The sequence below is a fragment of the Armigeres subalbatus genome, chromosome 3 (assembly GCF_024139115.2).
Source record: "Armigeres subalbatus isolate Guangzhou_Male chromosome 3, GZ_Asu_2, whole genome shotgun sequence".
Taxonomy (NCBI): Eukaryota; Metazoa; Arthropoda; class Insecta; order Diptera; family Culicidae; genus Armigeres; species Armigeres subalbatus.
In genome coordinates this window covers 234,872,613-234,893,963 of record NC_085141.1, presented here as the reverse complement: position 1 = coordinate 234,893,963, position 21,351 = coordinate 234,872,613, and the positions used below count along the sequence as shown (strand labels likewise).

The following is a 21,351-nucleotide window of genomic DNA, read 5'->3' as shown; positions in this document are numbered from 1 at the left end:
CAATCCGTTTTCCTCCTGTTCCTCGATGAGGGGAGACGATAACCGAAATGTCAAACCCAAGCCAAACGTCAAAGAAGTACAGGGACGGATATACTTTAAATTCACAAAAATCGCCATTAACGTGCGCGAAAGGCTGAATACAAATTATTGTATAGGAGTATTGAATTTTCGCAAATTTGAATTATTTGAATACAGTATCTGTATAAATAGCATACGCCAAGACTTCATACAAAAATTGTAAAATTGTTAACTCACAAATTGATACACTCACATCTTCTACAAAAAAATGGTTTTCAACCTTTTTGATGAGTGGTACCCCTTGAGGCTTTGTCATTGCTTGAGGTACCCTTAAGATTTTGTTTCTGGATTTCCAAACTTCAGCCGTAATTGTGGCGTAATTCTTAAGTTACGTGTAAATGCACCAGGAAACTTGCGATTCAAAATGGTTATTTGTAATTTTTTACTTAACTTTAATCCAAAAATGTATTTGGACTGTTTGTTATCCAGAGATATCTCTCTATTTAATATTAAAATTTATTCTCAGGCTTCCACCAAAACTTCCAGAGTTTTTTTTTTTGTTTTTCGACAGAGTTGAAATTTGGAAAATAATGAGCGGGCTTGGTAGTCATATGGCTACTGCTTTTGCCTCATACGCAGGAGGTCGTGGGTTCAATCCCAGGTCCGTTCCATTCTTCTACTTTGTATTTTTCTCTATATTTCTCATGTTCTAGCAATCGCTAGAACTGGAAATGGACTTCCATACCGTTTCCATCTCAATTCCTATACCTTCAACTTGAATATTCTAAGAGTAATCTGCTAGAATTGGAAATGAACTATAAAGCGCGTCCAATTAGAAATTCCATCAGTTACTTTATCCTATCTATCACATTGGCAGCTCGTTAACCAAGACGGACCTCTGCCTCTCGAACCTAACCCAAAAATTCCAACAAATTCCGCATGAACTCGTGGCAAGTGCAGAGGTATATTCGGCTTGCAGTGGGCGAGTGATTGCATCATCATTTCCTCCCCCTTCCCTACATTGACTTGCATTCCGACGTGGCAGGCGCCAGTATGACCTAACAAATGAGATCACCAGTACTTGTACATTGAAGATGTGAGCTAGTCCCAAGCAAAGCATCTGTTGGTTCCCTGTGCAAGAACAGCTGATCTGGCCATAATGGAGTAGCAACTACGAGCAGTCAATTAAGCTCAAGCTCAAGCTCAAGAGTTGAAATTTGGAAAATAATTGTCAATATTTTTTTGAAGATTTTGACAAGAAAAAAAAAAGAAAATTAAAAAAAACTATCAGTTAAATATAAAAATGAGATGCGATTGATGTTTTAGAATTCGCAGAAATCGTTTGGAACACAAATTAAAATTTCTAGAATAATGGGCATTGGTTATTGTTTCTGAAAAAAAAGGTTTATTCCCGAACTTTGATTTTATGGAGGGGATATTTAGCAAAATTTGATGTAAACAATGTATTTTTAACTAGCTGTTCCGTCGAATTTCGTCTCGCCTAAAACTATTTGAGACGATGAAGTATTCAGAAGGTTAAAATATAATCGCAGAGCAAACGTCAAAACATCTGTTTTTTACATGCCCAATTCGGTTCCATTTGCTTGATTAGTTCTCGAGTTATGTGGAAAACTGTGTTTTATTTGTATTATTTATATGTTTTATTTATATTTCCCCCTTCCAGAGCAGGGAGAGTCTCGAATCACCTCAGATATATATCTTGCCTGGAAAAACCTTTACATGCCAAATTTGGTTCTATTTACTCGAATAGGTCTCGAGTTATGCAGAATTTTGTGTTTCATTTGTATGGGAGGCTCCACACCTTCTAGAGCGGGGAGACTTCTCGAACCATTATAGAAAGATTTTTGGTCATCAAAAACTTCTATATGCCACATTTGGTTCCATTTGCTTGATTAGTTCTCGAGTAATGTGAAAATGTGTGTGTCCCTTTTCCAAATAGGGAAGAGGTTTCAAACCATCTTAAGAAACTCTCCCGGCCCGAAAAACTCCTGTATACAAAATTTCACGCCGATCGCCTTAGTAGTTTCCGAATCTATAAGGGTCAGACAGACAGAAAGTCATTTTTATGATAAGAAAAAAATATTCTAAGCTTTTAGGTGAATGTATTCACTTGTCATAAGACGAGTTTGTTTACTATTTCATATAATTCCACTACTTTATTTTACCTTTGACTGATACGTATATCGACTTCAGCAGTAAGGCCGTATTCAGTGTCTCGTAATGGACTCGATATGAAGAAGCTGCGATCATTTTCATTTGAATTTTTTTTCATTTCGATTTTTTCATTGAAAATAAAAATACCTCTGTTTTCGCTTTCGAATTACGATCACAAAACTTACGGTGGTGTACCATTTCTGAGCTATTTCCGGTAATCAAAGGGAGCTAGGTCTGGCTAAAACAGCACGGAACAAATGTGTGTTTTTGCTTTCTAAATATGCAACTGACGCTTTTGCACGACCTCTAATAAGATCGTGTTACGCGTAATCAGTTCAATGTTGCTGTAGTCTAAGAAAGCTTCGTTGTCTGAGAGGCCGAGCGATGATGTACACATTAATTTGCGCCAGAATCCAGGGAGCATCTATCTCACCTCAAGAGTTCTAGCAGCAAATATAGTCCTCATTTTTTTTAAGTTTCTGGAAAGTATTCATTCCTAATAATCAGCATCGGCTTTGGTAGGATGGTAAGTCGTTTGGGTTACACTACAATAGTGTTCGCAGAGCGTATCTTATAAATTTGGATTTGAATTTTTTCAACCCTGTCGATCAAAACTTGATAGCAAGGACTCCCAACCAAGGCAGCTGTTTCTAAAACCGATCGAACTAGACTGAAGTACAATGAGCGTAGGCAGTATGGGTCGTGGAATTCTGAAAATGAATCCAAGATTTCTATCCGCCTTACTAATTACGTAATTAAAATGTTCACGGAAGTTCCGTTCTGAGTCGAGCATTACGCCGAGGTCTTTTACGACGATCGTCCTCTCCAGTAGTTCGCTCCCAATGTGATAGTCCCAGAGAATTGGTGACCTTTTCCTAGAAAACGAGGTGACTGTGCATTTCTTCACGCTCAATGTCAAACTGTTGCGATTACACCAACTTACGAAACGGTCGATGAAGGTTTGTAGTAAATGACAGTCATCATGTGTCTTGACGACTCTGTATATTTTAAAGTCATCGGCGTACACTATTCTACAGCCTTCTGCTACAACGAAGCAGACGTCATTCGAGAACAAGGAGAACAAAAATGGGCCAAAATTACTGCCTTGTGGCACTCCAAAGTTGTGAATCAGATTCAGTAGTGCTGATCTTGTCGATAAGTTGACGACCAGCCAGGTAGGACCCCAGCCATTTGATGATGTACGTTATTTGGAAAAGGTTCCGTAATTGTAGAAGTGAATAACCATGCTGCTCCATTGACGTCTCGTGTGTTACACAAGTGAGTGAAAAGCTGTATTCAGATGCTCGTAATTAGCTCTCGAAAAATCAAGCCGTTTATCATCGATTGACTCTCTGAATGTTATACGAGTTGGGCATCGTACAGTGGCTAAAAGATGAGGGTGCAATGGATTCAGATGCTCGTAATAAGCTTTTCAAAAATCAAGCCGTTTATCGTCGATTGACTCTCTCAATGTTATACGAGTTGGCCATCGTACAGAAGAATGCAAAGGATCGATTGATTCTTCAGATCGAGCGTACGATTTAGGCAGTTTTTGGCTACATTCAACTGATTTAAGCCCTGCGTATTTATACCGTCAATAAACGCAATACTAGCAGATACAGAGCCAGAGTTGGCTCGGGGTAGGCGTGTTCATCAGCTACCGTGCGCCAGGAAAGATCGGGAAAGTTGGAATCACCAAACAAGAGATGTGTAGTGCAAATATCAGTCACCAGATGTCACCACGGACGAGATGGAGCTGATGTGTTTTTCAACACTGCAGCGATTTCTGGCCAGATCTGGAGGGATATACATGGCACCGAAACAAACCTTGCTGTCGTTACAGCCAACATCAAACCACATATGTTCAACATCGGAGTTGTCGACATAGTTGCATTGAGACGATCTAAGCTTTTCCTTTACAGCGATAAGTACACCGCCTCCACGTGTTTTCCTTGAATCCTTGTATCACGGTCTTTGCGGTAAACGGTATATTCTTAGCCAAACAACAGGACGGAATTGATGACATCATGCAGCCATGTTTTCGTCAGAATGGTGACGTCGTACTCCTGATCTATCACTACGCCGAAAAACTCATCAATCTTCGTCCGTAATCCTTTCACATTCTGATAATAAACTGTAGGATTTGATGATTAGCTGCATTCGGGAGTGGGACCGCAGTAGATTTGTCTGGGCTACGAGTAAGTAAGTCATCAGGTCAAAACGAACAAACCATGTAAATGGTCGTACGAAAATGCAGTCGAATCGAGATGCGCAATGAGGCACCAGAGCAAATAGAGTTCGCTGTTTGATTGTACTATTGCCTAAACTATTGATCTTTCAGCACTAGCCGTGTAAAACTAGACATGGGAGCTGCGCCTTGGCATGTATGACTCCACTTTGACAATTTTTTTAGCGCACGAGTTCAAAAAAAATACACCTGCTTCAAATTTTGAAATTAGCATAGTTTGTGATATATTGGGCATTTCGACCTGGGTTTTTGTCAAGTAAAACTATATACAATTTTCCGTGCTTCCGTTTCCATCAAACAGTCAAAAAACGAAAAATGTTGTGCTAGTTGTACGTTGCACGAAACCATCGATGTGTATTCGAATGTGATTTGAGTTCATAATTGTATTCAATAAATTTTACCTTTTTTAATAAATTCAGGTAGAAACAACGGCTCCCCGCCACCTTCTATGACAGCGGTTCTCAACCTTTTTCATGAGTGGTACCCCTTAAGGCCCTTGCATTTTTTTTTAAATGAAATTTTTCTCATGTTTCAAAAAATTTCATCTTTTTACTGACGAAACACTCAAAATTTAGATCTTGGTTTTCGATGAAAAATTAAAATGTTTGATATTTTCAAAACATTAAATAGTTCCTGAAATAGTGCCATTGGCCAGTACTGTTATATCACGATCTGTAGTGTTCCGTAATAACGTACTAACATAAAACAGTTCATACAGTTTGAACGAAACCTTAGACGTGAAACAATACAAACGATTACCCACTGATAAAGACACAATCAGCGTGTTGAAACATCCGGAAACGAATAAACCCGTTTCTATCAATAAAGACTGCGTAGCCGTAAAGTTAAATATAAAAGTTACCGTCGAACTTGCATTAACAAATCCTGAAAGTGTTAGTCTTTCGCTGCAAGACCACGGCGAAGTCGACTGAGTTCAATTCCCGATCTGGGTTAGAAAACTTTTTTTTAACTTTCCAAGGCTTTTCCAACTTTGGAATTCCGTACGAGATTCCAGGAATTAAAAGGATATTACTAGGTGTCCATCTTCGAAAAAAAATTCTAATTTTTTTTGTGCTCTGTTTTGTACTTTTTTTGTACAGTGATAGAAGTGTTGATTTCTAATGGATCTTTTAGAAATTGAGTTACTCGGATTTTTAATTGAGTAACTAAGATAATAATACTGCGTCGTGCATCTTGAACCTTCCACAACTGAATTGCTACAAAGCAGATCATGCTGAATGTCACTGGATTTAAGAGGAGACCCGGATTGGGTTCGGAACTGTGTTCAGAACCGTAGCGTGAACTCCCAGCGCCCTTAGCGAAACTGGTATTGTGCGCCCCTTACTTTCTTGCACGTTTAAGACAAAGATTTTTTTTTCTGCAATGTAGACTTGATGAACTTTTACGTCATTAATTCCTTAAGCCTCTTTAATCTGCATAGTGCATTATTCCAATAGTAAGGTTTAGTAAAAGGCCAGAACGTTTTTAGAAATCTATTTTCTAGGAATTTTACGATTTCAACGACGCTAATAAAAAGACTAGATCCATTATTGCGTGGATCCATTGCAAAATAAAAATCGGTTATATTTTTTGTCGTGAATGTACGCACTTGTAGTGGATCAAGCTAGGCCAATAAAATCCAACTGCCGGTCGGTGGCTGGGTCGATATCGGACCCAGTCGAATCATAAAGAACTATACATTGGAGTGGATTAAAGGACCTTCGGAATCGCCATTAGACCTATTCGGTGGTTTGAAAGAACTACTGACCTTTCAATAAAATTCAGCTTTGGAGTGAATTGGTAGAAGGTATTATTAGTGATTGGACAAAATTTCATCAAGAAAAAACCAGCTCTGGGCCTATTAGAAGTTAACTTCATTACTGAAATTCCTAGATTCCGATCCTCGTATTTATCATGCCGTTAGATGTGTGCCGTCATTTCAAATACTCATCCTTGTTTAAAGTTTTACTAGTTTATATAGACCCACGAGAGAAACCCAGATTCAAATAATCACTGCTCATCGAAAATTTAACGACTTTGTTTGTTTTTTACCATTGAACTCATACAAATTTCTGTTCTAAGGGGCTGTCCATAAACCACGTAGACTCTTGAGGGGGAGGGAGGGGTTTCGAAAAAGTCTACGATAGTCTACGAAGGGGGACGGGGGGTATACCAATAGTCTACGTAGACCTTTTTCATTTATTTTTTCGAAAACGATATACAGCAGCTTTGAGCGGAGTTCACTAGTTTGATTTTTTTTAGGATTTTTCGTTTTTTTTTGCATGACTTGACCGAAATAACTACTGAACTACGGCTTAAAACTATCAAGAATTTTACCTGGAAGTTCTTCTTTGTTGAGCAGAAAAAAACTCCTATGCATTCTATAAAAAATTTCGAAATGTTTTCAACATCCTCACTTGGATTTTACTGCAGATTCTACTAGAATTTCTTTTTATTTTCGGAACTTCTTTGCAAACTATGGAAATTATTTCGTGCTTGAAGTACTTCCACGGATTTTTTTTTGAATTTACGCAGGAAGCATTTTGGAATATCCCAGAAAAAGTCTTTAGAATGCCCAAAAGATATTCTTTGGAGCTTGTAAAGGGAATTCTCCGAAATTTCCGCTAGAAACCCTTCAGAATATTCACTGGAGATTTTCTGGGAAGTCCTCGATTTTTTTCTTAATTTTGGAATTTTTCGGTATTTTTGCGAGAAATTCTTTGGACATATAGGCAAAATTATTCGAAATGCCCGTGGAAAATTCTTCGGCAGTTATAATGCCACACAGAGAAATAACCATCGAACTGTCAAACTTTAACTAAAAGTTAAACGAATCGCTGGAATGGTTCACAGCCTTAGAAGAAAAATCTTGGGATTTCAACAGATGATTATTCAGCGGGATATTGCATGGAATTTTCAAGAAAAGCATCGGAATTATCAAGGAGAGTTCTTTGGAGTATTTCAAGGTTATCAATTGGGGAATTTTACGAAATTTCCAAGCAAAACTTATTGGAATGTAGAATTGACATTGTCGGAATTTCAACTCGAAATTTTTCCAAATTCTGAAAATTTTTCGGTTTTCCTAATTTTGAACCGGCGTTGAGAATGATAGGTCAAATGCGTGACAGATTTTATCAGTGGCACGCCGATGCAAAAGCGTCGGCGATGGTGGCGCACACCTCTAGGAGGAATTGAATTCAACAGTAATTAAATTAATTGGCTTTGAGATTTGATTTCAGAAGTTATGGACAGAGAATTAAATTTGATTTTCGTTTTGTTGGATTTTGTTCAGTTTGATTTAATTATGTTTGAAATACGAAATTTGTTGTAATGTTTACATGGAAATATAATTGAATAGCTGAATTGCTTAAAACGTGGTTGATTTCCATATTTTTCCAATCACATATGAGGTTTTGTAAAATTTGGAAAAGTCTACGTAGACTTCAAGGGGTGGGGGGAGGGGTTTCAGAAAAGTCTACGAAAGTCTACTAGGGGGGACGGGGGGGTTTGGAAAAGTGAAATTTCGGTCTACGTGGTTTGTGGACAGCCCCTAATGGAATCGTCAAAGTCACTAGATCAAATGCGATCGCAATGGTTCGTTTTCGAACCTTAATAGTTTGTCTGCATCAAATGGGAGAATGCATCCCAAATTCACACAAACTCCTTATCACTACTTCCGTATATCTATCATTGGAAAACGGATCAAATTTCTCAATCGAGAACAAAAAATATATAGGCATATGAATTGGATTTACGCGTTTTTTACAGTCACCTCTGTGTTTCTCTTTTAGCGTATATCTAGAGCTCCTTCCCCAGAAGCTTATTCCATGTGTCTTTCAAATGGCCTTTTCTGTCTTTCAATTCAACTTCCTTTTTTATCAGGTAAATGATGAATAAGACAGTGAAGGTGATGATACAAATCTCCCAAATTAAGGTGATCATGCACTCTGTGCCGACGATGTGATACTTGTATCAGATATTAACAGAAAAGGGCCTTCCGGAAATTATTCCAACGGTTGATTACGGATGTAGTCCCTGATGGAAATAGTTTGATAAAAGCTTTAACCCTTTATAAGGCAGACGAATATAAACAATAAATTAACAAAAACAACAATAGGACATAATGCTGACATGGTATTAAACTCAAATGTATGTTTTTTATACATTAAATAGTTCAGAAACATTGAAAAATTGGTGGCAATATAGTTGCCACTGCCCGACAAGCGGGAAAACATTGATGGCAATATAGTTGCCACTGCCCGGGAAGCGGGAAAACAGCCAACAACAAAAATAAACAAAAGATTTTTAAAAATTAGGTTTTACGTAAAACCAGTCAAATCAAGGCACGTTACATTTCTTAATGAAGAGTCCGAGTCGGAAAACGCATTATAAATGAAAAAAATCTGAAAAGAATATTTTTCCATAATTTTCCAAAATGAAATTCTGGATTTCGGCGCCCCTCCCCAACCTCACGCTACGGCGCTGACTATGTTAAGTTAAGACTGATTCCAAAATTCGAATGAAGTAGCTCACCGCATGGACATGAATCCCACTTTGTTACCCTTTGCAAAGAAGGGTACTGATGCCTAATGTCGCGCACCCATAACTATGCTCAACAGAAAGTATTGATGCTGTTATATTTGACAACTGAACGTCATTTATACGGAATAGGCTGAAAGTCGTTGAGCGTATTCGAAAAAAGTTTCTAACATTCGTATTCTTTGCCATTTTAATACAACGTCCACCATTACGCATTTTTTGTCTCAGGTACCCCCAGAGACTAGCAAAGGTACCCCAGCGGTACATTACCCCAGGTTGAGAACCGCTTTTGATTGTTCGTAAATATTCGATTCACATTATTTCATCACATGCATCAAGTCCATGCGCATTCCTCATTGTTGAAAATTCGTACAAGTTTCCGCATAAGTTTGAATGGCATTAAAAAGAGCTAAAAATCGTAAAAAAAAAACCTACAATAGGTTTCGATATTTTCCGAAAATCTAAATTTTAACAAACACGCCGCGTAACGTAACTAATAAATTTCTTCTATTCCTCTTGGAGTATTTACTGATTTCATAGAACTGGCGTCTTTGCGGACCTCTTGCGCTGATAGTCAAACCTCCATGAGTCGATGTTCTATGACTCGATATCGACTCATGGAAATTTGACTGTACTACGGTAGATATAAAAATCGATTTTACTCCACCAAATTTTTCATTGCACTGATTATAGCAGGCGAAATGAAATCTCAAATAACTAAATGCAATATTCAACGTTGTACACAGAATTAACTCAAAATTTAATTGTTTTTTTTTCTTATTTTCCTTTGATTGTTGTCAAAGATAGAGCAAGACATAACTAGAGATGTCGTAAAATCCCGATTAATCGATTAGTTACTAATCGATTACTCTTGATTCTTGTCGATTATTGAATCGATTAATCATTGTATAGTAATCGATTCAAAATTAATCGATTATCACAACGATGAATCGATTAATCGAAATAATCAATTAATTTTCGACATCCTTATGATGTCGTAAAATTCTGATTAATCGATTAGTAACTAATCGATTACTCACGATTCCTCTCGATTATTGAATCGATTAATCGTTGGGTAATAATCGATTATCACAACGATGAATCGATTAATCGAAGTAATCGATTAATTTGCGACATCTCTAGACATAACCAGGGTTGTTCAGCACAATAACCCAAATTTGAGTAATTTCATGTGTTCTCAATTTTGAGATAAATAAAGTCAACTTTGGGTTAACTAAACTCTCCTTTGGGCATTTTTTGCACGTGGCATAATGCGGTTTTAAGTGTAAAAAGACCACTTTTGTGTTCTCTCGCACTCCTTTGTACCCAGATTACTTAGATGCCGTTATTTACTAAAAAATGAGTAACAACTTTTTTTTTAGATAAATCATAAACAAACTTTGCGGCAATCTGGAATGAAGAACATTATCAAACTAAGTAGATCAGGCTTCCCGTGTAATAATTTGTGTGCATTGTGAACAGATTAAAGAAAACAATCTTCTGTGTCGGTTTCCAACTGTCTATTGTTCAAATAATCCTAGTCTAAACAACTTAACAAACAGCATCACCTAAGGAAAATCGAAACAGGAGAAAGCGATAGCGGAATGACAGAACTGTAGATATAGAAGGGGGCGTCAGCAGGAATGGCACCATCATGGCACAATTTTAGATAAACAATCGTAATGTCAAAAACTGGTGATTCAATTTGTGTGAGAGTGGCATTGATAGCGGAGAAGCATTGTTGCTGTGTATATTATTCAAAAATGGGTCATTGATGTAAGTATATGTGTGAGATAAAAAGTGTCAAGCAGGTTTTCCTTGCATTCAGGGAAAGGGGATTATGTTCCAGAGGCAGAGTAGATTTGTGTGAAGGGATATTTTTGATTAGACGTTTCCGGATTCTGTGTTAGTATCTGTACGCTTTGGTAAGAAATTGTGCGCCGAGAAAACAGGGAAAAGAGCAGATAGAGTTTGCAGGATAATAAAATAAAGTTTAATAGTATTGTAAGATGTGTGTTGTTGACTTGACCATAAACAATGCATTTTTTTTGTATGCCGACAAATGAGTATCAACTTACACATGAAGGAAAGGAAGCGATAATTCTTCTATACATAAACATCGAATCTAATTTCGAAAAATAAATCCCATTTATTCGACAAAGAAAGCAGTTGAAATTCATTTTATAAACCATAAACCATTCTTTGTGAAACGTATAAATATTTTTCAAGCTCATTCATTTTTGCGTAATGTTGCATGTTGAGATTATGTGGTAAATATTATAAACATAAGTAGCTATTTGGGTGGCATCCTGAAGATGGGTTTGTTTGTGAAGCAACCTCACGATAAATATATATTCAACATAGTTCGGGAACCTCGTTACTCACAGTAGTGGCGTGTGATGGGGGTTAGTATGTGTCGTTTATACGAAGCATGAATTGGTATAATTGTTTTTTTTGTATGGATACTTGTGAATCTATTATTTTTCGACGTTTAAAATAATAATTGTTTGGCAATGCTTGTCAAATTTAGTGCTGCTGTTGATGATGGTGAGGGTGAGCGTGGCGATGGCATTGGATATGAACGTGTAATGTGATGTGAGGAATATTTAACGTGAGGGGCGATAAAAAGCTTGCAGGCGTACAATCATACTACGAGTTGTATTCCAGGCGTGTTTGAAAGGCAAAACTAAAGAAATGATCTACACAACTAAGAGAGTACAGTAAAAATACCTTCAAATAAGCGAATTTGAGTTACTTTCAATGACTGGTTTCATCGATGGAACAAAGGAAGAATTTAATTACGGTTTATATAGCTATGTGCGGCTCTCAATCACAATCAAGTACAACTAAAGGGAAACTATTATCCAATAAAGTAACAAATTTACGGCAATCTTCACAAAAAGTAGCACAACAAAACTATGTAAACTGAACAAAAAATGCAACAAATCTTAAATACTAGATGATTTATATTCAGCATTTTTACTGTTTAATAAATTTGTATTGTTCACATTGCGTGGGACAATCTAGAGTTAATTATAAAGAATTAGTAGTAGCAATCTAACGCTTAGCATTAAAAATTTGCGGTATTTGTTTTTTTTTTGTTTATATATATTATTCGGGTTGATATATGTTCAAGATGATTTGCGACAATCCACTACCAATCTACATTTGTTCAGAGGCTGTTTCCCGTGTGTTTAAGCATTTTTTCACCTTCCTGAACCCCTACAATTCCATGCAGTTTACCTTTGACCTATCAATAATTTACAAATCATGGGGAGGAGTAATTAGCTACTGGTTTGCTTTTACTTTATGACCGTTATCAATGCGAATAGATGCTTGGTTGGTTTTACTTCCAATGATTGTGCTAGTTATCGTGTCTCTCGCTCACTATAATTTTATGCGATTCTACCAAGAATACTTTTAGCGATGGTTACTGGGTCTAAACTCTATCGACTGTTTGAAGCTACGACTGAAAATCAAATCTTCTCGCAAATTTGCAAAACCAAGTAGGCGCAGTTGTGTAATGATTACGTGCAAAAACATTATTTTGATTCATTTTTATTTATCATACATGTACAAATATAGGTAATTCAAGTATAGAGGGGTGTGTATTTTAGGTTTCTTTTTAATTACTGGTGAGAAGATAACTATTTTAGTCACTTTTATTTCATGTCTCAAGCGGTCATATCTCTAGCGATACATTTTCCCCACATTATAGGTAACACATTGTCAATACACTTTTTTTTCGGTATCAATAGCTGTAGTAGCAATAGTTATCGTAGTAGTAATTGTAGTAGTAATAGTAGTAGTAGTAATAGCGTTGCTCAGTTTTGTGAAATATTTTGCATGATTGAACATTTTTGTTGTAAGTTAAATTGTTTTTGTTTGCGAATTATTCGGTCACCATATATTAAGTAGCTGCAGTTACAGTTATAATAGTAGCGGTAATAGTATTAATATTCATAATTCTGAGACATGCATTGATGTGCTGTAAGTCGAACTTCCACGAGGCTTGAAACGTGTCAGCTTGAAAACCATCGTCTCCATCAATAATATTCCAGATAGTTTTGGTTCAACAGCAAAAACGACAGCTTCTTCATGTTTTACACAACCTTTTGATTATTATTCGTCTGTTTTTAATGGTAAAAGTTTTGTTGAAATCTTACGTCCTACTATACCATTGTCCTACCGTATCTTATTTTATAAATAACTGTTTACAAAAGTAGCAAGTAAATAGGTTTAAGGAACAAATCTAGTTACATGAAAAACTTATCACAACAATGTTTTATTAAATCCTATCAAATATATATACAAACACAATTAGTGTGTTGTTGTTTCAATACTCCTACTGATATAATAAAAACGAACCTGAACAAAAAGATGAAATGCACTTCTAGGTTTGTTTTTAAAACACGTCTAAAACAGTTTCACTAAAATGACTACTAGTTCGAAATTTGATTTTCATTACTATGCTCATCATCGAACAAACCCTACCTGGATTCCGAAACAAAGCTAAAAACTAAACACTAACCAATCAACTCAAAATGCAAACCTCCTATTCTCGGTCGATCATGAACTTTTTCCCGTATGTGTGCGTATGATTTGAAGCGATCGAATTGCAGCATGCATGTGTGAATGTGCGCGCATGCGCGGCTATATGTGTATGTTGTGAAGCTATCACAGTCCCATTGTTTTGATTTTTCAATCCTATACGCAAGAAGTTTCCATTTCGACATTTCTTTCGTACCGATTTTCGAAACCGAACTACCCGTATAAATAACGTAAACAAATTGTGTTAACAGAGGAAAATAAAGACGAAAAAAAACAAACGAACCTGTACATTTTTTAGGGTTCCGCGGAGAACCTTTTGTGAGTAGTTGTTTTGCACACAAGACATAAAAAAAGAAAAGAAAAACGAATTGCACTTATCATTAACTAACTTATTAGACTATCAAGATTAAAACTGATGCTATTCTTAGTTTGCTTAACCGTAGTGACAAGATCACTCAATATTATCAAGTGTTTTTCAATGTTTGTGTTGATCTTACGTGCTATCCTTTATCAAACGATGTTATCGCTTAAAAATATATCTTTTGTCCGATAAAATGGTGTTTCTCTTCCTATTCATCTTCTTGGTGAACTTTTTGTGAGTTTTTATTTTCAATGTTCTGTGTGTTATCAGGCACTATCATCTTCAATTTCTTATTGTTTTATCTTCATTTTGTCTTCAGCATTCAACGATTGCGATTTGTTTGCTGAATCATGGCAACGATTAGTGCAAGATGGATGCATCGGTGTAAATTTGGGAGGTGCAGATGTAAGTGCTGTTCTACGCATGGCAATTTGAGTGTCTGTGTTTGCTACGAGGGGCTGATTGCACTTATGAAGTCTTCATCTTTTTGTAGGGGTTTAGTACGACTGCACTGCCGGGAGCGGCGCCGGGCGTAGGCACCTGTTGGACCTGCGGTATCGCCGTCAGGTTGGCCGCAGGCATGGCAGCATGCATGGGAGCACCGAATTGGTAGGCTCCGGTCGGGAAGGACGGGTACATTAGGCTTGGGTTAAGAAATTGTTGTTGGGCGGCAAACGCGGCTGCGTATGGATTTTGAAAGTTGGTCGGCATTTGAGGACGTAACATTTGCGCGAAGGCTGCTTGTGGCAAAATAGGTGGCGGCGGACGCGTAATGGCCGGCAGCATGGTCTGCTGAGGAGTGGCCGCCGCCATGGCTACGGCAGGAGTGCTGATGCGAGGCGGCGGATATGAGGGAGCTACGGCTGGAGTTGCCACGGCATTGGCGGCAATAGCAGCTGCATATGACGGCGTGGGTGGCAAGACACCGGTCTTGTTCAAAGCAACGCCCGTATAGCTGAGAGCGGTAAGTGGTTTCCCGGTAAGCGCATTCGAAGCGGCAGCCATTTTGAGTGCATTTGCGTAGTTCTTCTGGGCAACCTCCTTGGCAAGATTGGCTGCGTCTGTGTAGTGCGCAGTGTATTGTGCGGAAGCGGCGGCGACTTGATTGGCCTGTGCTACGGCAGCTGCCTGAGCAGCAGCGTAAGACTGTGCCTGAGCTTGGATGCTAGCGATGCCAGCGGCGGTGTTATAGCTGTTAATGTGGGCAGCTGTGGAGTAGGATTGTAGCATTGCACTTGTGATGGGAACCGGAACCGATTGGGTTGTGGACGCAGCGGATACAAGCACCTGGGACTGCGAACTAGACGTGCTGGTAGTTGGCGAGGTTAGTAGGGCGTTACTGTTAGCTTCGTTTGACGTTTGATCTTCTTTATCGCTGAGGGGCGGCTCGGACTTGATGCTAAGGTCGTTGTCCGAGTGCATTTGACCGTTTGCCAGATGGTTTAGGCCGGCACCAATCGACGAAACCGATTGCAGTGAGAGTGACTTGACAAGTGGTGTATTTTTGTTATTTACTTTACTATTGTTGTTGTTATTGATATTAACACTGTTACCACTACTAGTATAATAACTGCTGTTGGTCAGAATCGTGCTCTGAGCACTATTACTACTACTGGTATTAGCAATTAGGGTTGCTGTGGATGTTTGTGGAACATAAGTAGCAGATGTGGCTGAAGGACTGGGTGTTGGGTACTCACATGACACTGGCACGAATGGCTGCTGGAGCTGCATCAGTTGCTGGTAGGTCGTTGCCCCAGGCTGGTAGACCGGGATGCCAGACTTGTCGGCGGCGGTTCGTTTGTATGGGACCATTCCGGGGAAAGCCTATACACACAATGCGCACATCGCGTAATTTTCACAGCACGCAGGTGAGAGAGAAGAAAAGAAGAAAGCCATGTAGAAAAGTTGGTTAACTCAATCGCAACGCGGTGCCATTCCTGGTGGCAGTTCTTGCAAAACTATGGTTGGCAATCAAATTTACATAAATTAGCACAAGTCTATGTCATACAGTGAATTGTTCTAGATATACTTGAGTGATTCAGAGAAATAGAAAGATAGATAGATAAAGAGAAAGTTACGGTAGCTATTCAAACTACAGCGTCTTGCATAAAGAGGTTGAGCTTTCGTTGATGTGTTTCGGTTTCCCATAATTAGTTATTCACAAAATTTCAAGCCTTTAGCCAAGACACCAATTCTCCATACTTTCGGAAATCACTGTTTGCTACTACTAAATCAACCTAACTAGAGTCATTAGAATGAGTTAATGAGCAAGGTACGGTTACTATCACAGTTTGCAAAATATAAAATGAACAATGTACTGAATGAACCAAAGTGCCGACAGGGGGAGACAAAAAAGGAACAAAATAAGGAAATATGCATGGTTACTTACAAAGTTTTCATAGTAAAAAGATCCCATCGTTTTCATGTCCATCTGGTGGGTGCGAATGTGCAGTAGTGGTAGTAGGAGTAGATATTGTTGTTGTTGGTTTTGCGAGTTCAGTAGTAGTGGTAGTAGTGAGGGGAGCAGGAGATAAGCGGCACAGACATGTGCGATGTGTTGGTCGATGTAAACGTTTACGTGTGGTTTATTTTTGTTTTGATTGTGTGTGTTTATTTGATTTCCCATGATGATTCGAGGGAGCGACATTTTGCAGCACGCATTAATGCACACACACAGCGACATTGTAAGAGCGCAACATAGACACAAACAAGGATGGGTGTCAGGGGGAACGAATAAGTGGTAGGAGGTTGGAATGTTTGTGTTGGGAGTTTTTTTTTCGTTGTTTGAGGGTGTGTTTATGTTGCGATAAGAGAGAAGAGAGAGAAAAAGCGAGAAAATAAAACACTCATTAGTTAGATGTACAGACAGCGGCGCTAAACGATAAATGTTCAGAGTATTTATACAAAGGAAAAAAAGTTGTAACAAAACCATAAGAAATAAAGGACTGAACAAATGATATATCCTAATATCAAGAATTCTGAATTCTTGAACATCTTGATCAGAGAATCATTCTTAGTGTGATACAATAAATTTATAATGTTTTCGGTTTGCTTTCTGATCGATCAGGTTTAAAGTTGCGAGGATGTTTGCTCCAGCGATGTTCAGCGTCCCTGGTAAGTCATCTTCGTTTTCAACGTCATAAATTGTGATTATACGCGAAAATTATGATGAAAACATTTTGATTTGTAGATGTTTGTACAAGATACTAAACCGTTTATTTTATATTGAAAAATGACGAAGCGCACGATAGCCGCAGTCAAACAGATACGCAGTTACATTCGTTCGCACACATACAAACACACACCATTGTCAAAGCTCATGAGCTTTTGAAGCGTATTTAGCACGGATGAGCTAAGCGTCCGCTTTGATAGTTTAGATAAACAGGCATAACTATGTTATGTGGTAATCATCATTTTAGAATCCAAAGCATTCCAATTATTATGCCTGTTTGTGTTCGATGGTAAGTAGAGTAGCACGTGATAATAACCAAAAACAATGTACAAAACAATAGATAGCGGCAACTAAAAATGACTTCAATCGTGTTTGATTTCGGACGCAAACATGGTACAAACGAGCGCGTTCGCGATTTGCGTATGCCCACGAGCATACATGCTAGCAACTTTGACATTTTCCGGCTTAGGCTTTCGTGGAGCAATCCCAGGACGCTCATTCTTTGTTGTCTTTGGATCAAAAAAGCAAACTTAAACAAAGCATGCGAAGCTACGGCGAAGTTATGCTCAAATCGGTTTTAAGGGACATAATTTGGACAGAATTCAAACTTGGGTGTTTATCAAAAAATAATGTTACAACAAACATGGTCAAAAAGGTTTCGGGAAGTTAAACAATAGATTGGACGTTTTAAGTAACACGATAACGGGTTTCGGGAAGATCAAAATTTCGGGTTGGCTTTTTTTTTTGTTTTTAATTTGAGTTGAAAGAGATTGACGAAAACAAACAAAACGAAAAAGAAAACGGAAAAAGTATAAACTAACGCTAGTACCATTTGTATCATGTCACTTTCGGCTGCACGCTTTTTGCCGGCCTCCAGGGGAGATTGGCTAAGTGGCATTGGCGTCGAATTGACAACAGCCCCGGCAGATGGCGGCGGTGGCGGCGGCAGGGTGCCCATGGTAGCAGCGGCGGCGGCAGCAGCAGCGGCAACAGCAGCCGCAGCGGATACAGGTGCAGTCTAGAGGTTTTTTTTTGGTTTATTTGGTGGAGCGATGTGGTGGTTTGAAAGTTGTTTTTTTTTTCATCGAGAGGGAAGTGGAAGGTTTGGCGGATTGCGTGACGAGGGGTAGGTACAGTTTGGTAGTTTGTTCGCAGTTAAGAGTTCGGTTCGGTGAAGTTAGGGAGGGCAAATGAAGGGGGATTTGTGTGGTTTGTGGTGATGGTTCGAGAATAAGAAAAAGAAGCATAACAAGCATTTAATTTAATAAAGTATTTTGATGATGAAAAGGAAAAGAAAGAAATATAAAACAGAAAAAAGAGGTAAATCAATTTTGAATAAATACAAATTTGGTAACCCCGTTCGGGGATACAGGTGAACGTGTGAAGTGGGATCGTATAAGTAAAATGAAACTGTTGTAAGTGGATAGTACTGATTAAGAAAGCGTGGATTGCAAGTAATAGTTTAATAAAAAGCTTCCATGAAGCGCACAATATATACATCTTAGAATGATACGCTTTGCTTTGATGTAATGAGTACGGTTTTTGTTTTCATCATAATACGAGAGGAGGTGTATTTTTTTTTAAATTTAAAGTCAAATACGAATCGAAGATTTACTAGGCGTTGAACTTTCTGTGGACGGTTTGGTTATCGCTATCGATTCCACGGTGTTTTGTTGACTTGTTCATTTGGCTAGACTTACATACTAGTCTTACATAATACGTAAACTTACTTCTAGTGACTAAATCTAGTTTTTTTTGCAATATTTTTTCGAAGAAGGATAGATGTGCATGACTCAGACATGAAAATGTATGTGTGATTGTGGGACGATATCCTATTAGTAACGATTATTGTGAATATTGCCTTTGTGATTAGATGTGTTTCCAAAAGTTACCGAATACCATAAGCATTTTCAATTATCGAAGAGGTTTTTTTCTGAATGCTTTTGTCAAACGATTGCGACGTAATGGGGAATTCGAATTAGAAGGAGCAGAACCGAATGTTAAACATCAACAAAAGGTAGATCTACATCTACATCAGCAACGACAAAGCCTTCCGGAGATTGTAAATGTCACGCAGTTCTGGTCCAATATGTGAGAGAATCCCGTCGTATACAACGGCGATGGGATGTGGATGGCAGAAGAAGAGGTATATTGTGGTAGAATTGGAGACATGACCGCAATCAACGTGACCAAGACATACGTTAGGCCACCCCGTAGTACAGAAATCGAGCTGCAACTGGAACTGATTTTGTGCATAATTTCTGGCATAAAAAACTCACAACGGTTCACGGGTACGGTTATTGGGCCGTGTCCAGGGTTTGCAGAAATTTCTCTCAATAGATAACGAACAACGATAAAAGGAAGGCAAAAACTGTTCCGAATCATAACAAGCCATGAAAACAAGTTTATCAAACTTGTATACAAGTGCGAAAAAAACAGAATCGAATAGGCAGTCCCCACAGAGAAGTGATGATTCTCGCTTTGTTCTCGCTCATTTTGTGTTGGGGATTGCACAACTGTGTAGAACAAGTTGAAATCATCAGAATTATGAGAATCAGTGCTCTCGCGTTTGGAGCTTTTCAAAAGAAATTTGTCATGAGGTATAGTCTCCCAAATTAGTTCTTTATCATGACAGCTTGCGAAAAAAGTCTCTCACGGTATGCTACATATCATACAGAGAGCACATCCTTCTTCTTCTTCTTATTGGCATTACATCCCCACACTGGGACAGAGCCGCCTCGCAGCTTAGTGTTCATTAAGCACTTCTACAGTTATTAACTGCGATGTTACCATTTTTGCATTCATATATCATGAGGCTAGCACGATGATACTTTTATGCCCAGGGGAGTCGAGACAATTTCCAATCCGAAAATTGCCTAGACCGGCACCGGGAATCGAACCCAGCCACCCTCAGCATGGTATTGCTTTGTAGCCGCGCGTCTTACCGCACGGCTAAGGAGGGCCCCAAGAGAGAGAGCACATCCCTACACATTATCAATGGAATGAAAGTGTTATGGTCCAGGACTCAGCATCAGGAGGGGCATATTCCTTGACTTCAGTTTTCTAATAACTATGGCTATCATTTGACCTTATTTCTGGACGATTTGAAGCTGTTAGTGGAATCTGTTGAGAAACTGTACCAGTATCTGCAGCTTGTAATGGTATTCAGCAATTGACATCCTGATGAAGTTTGGGATCGTTTGAAGAAGAAAAAGGTTCGGATGGAGTTTCCGTGTACACGAACAGGAGGAGATTCGAAATATGGTTGAAGGCGGAACGTACAAGTTCTTAGGTTTCCTGTAACTGAAGGGAACTTGTCACACGTTGGTCAATAAAGAATTGCAGAAAAACTTCTTGCATCGTATGAACGGTATTTTGAAGAGCTTTTTATCGGCAGGCAATAACCTTAGGCGATGAACTGGATTAGACTGACTTGGAAGCGTAAGAACGCGCAGTACGAGTGGCGTTCACCAAGTATCGCATGCGCAATCCAAAATTGTCCATTGAGAGGATCACCCTGCTTCGTTCGTTAGCGATATGCAAGCACTATGTGTTTCTAAGATTCTCAGTTTCTTAGCAGTTGCGAAGATATTTCGTGAAGAGCCAGAAATCTATTGCGTTGTGTGTGTGAAGCTGACCACGGATTCAGTGCCCTGCATCTGGCGCAGAAAGGCTATCAGCTGAATTGCGACATCAGAACTGTTGACGAGATGATCGCACCGTGGAAGCAGAAAGAGTTGGTGACCAGAGAGTGAACTCTTCTCAGAAACAGAGGAATTTATGGTGGCCGTTCGATTCGGGTAATTGCGACGAAGAACAAGACAGCAAGTAAGCATAATGCAAAAAAGGATTTCGCCTTCACTATCGAGTTAAATTTTAAACCATCACTAAGTTTCATCAATTCAAGTTTAAGTTATTTTCACTCAAGCGGGACGAAGAAAAAACTTAAATGCTGTCGAATATTTACAACCCTGGTTAAGCTCCAAAGAAAAATGGTTCCAATTTGCTCGATTCGAAATCTAAAGCACTTTGTATTCAACAAAAAGCGCGAGAGTATTCTTTTTAGAAAAGAGATATCGCACACAAATCAAGTAAGGGCTCGACTTCTTCAGTTTGATATCGATGTTGAACGAGAGGGTTCTATTTATTCAGTCAATATCATCGACTCATAGGAACACGAAACGATTATTTCGCGACCATGGTACTGAACAGTGCAAAGTTTGTAGGGCTCTTTTGATGTTGTGCCTAACATTTTGACAAATATTAAACGCTTTTCCAAGGAGGGTT

At 38.6% G+C, this 21,351-nt stretch overlaps 2 protein-coding genes across 12 annotated transcripts in view; both read right to left on the bottom strand.

The window, feature by feature from the left end:
• LOC134220941 (muscleblind-like protein 1) overlaps positions 1 to 21,351 on the bottom strand; it is a 413,633-nt gene that overhangs the window by 35,224 nt on the left and 357,058 nt on the right. For 7 of the 11 annotated variants that reach the window (XR_009982128.1, XR_009982129.1, XM_062700086.1 and 4 more), the window contains 3 exons: positions 17,894 to 18,082; positions 16,282 to 16,323; positions 15,590 to 15,716 (listed from right to left, as the gene is read on the bottom strand). Coding sequence is in view for 9 of the 11 variants with exons in the window: in XM_062700086.1 (XP_062556070.1) it covers positions 15,590 to 15,716; positions 16,282 to 16,323; positions 17,894 to 18,082 (358 nt within the window). In the remaining 2 variants the exon portion in view is untranslated. The remainder of the gene's footprint in view (positions 1 to 15,589; positions 15,717 to 16,281; positions 16,324 to 17,893; positions 18,083 to 21,351) is intronic. The other 4 variants (XM_062700087.1, XM_062700090.1, XM_062700085.1 and 1 more) reach the window with 3 other exon arrangements.
• On the bottom strand, positions 10,147 to 15,558 carry LOC134220943 (angiomotin-like). The gene has a single exon (XM_062700100.1). The coding sequence runs from the start codon at positions 15,312 to 15,314 to the stop codon at positions 14,361 to 14,363; it is 954 nt and encodes a 317-aa protein (XP_062556084.1). The 5' UTR covers positions 15,315 to 15,558; the 3' UTR covers positions 10,147 to 14,360.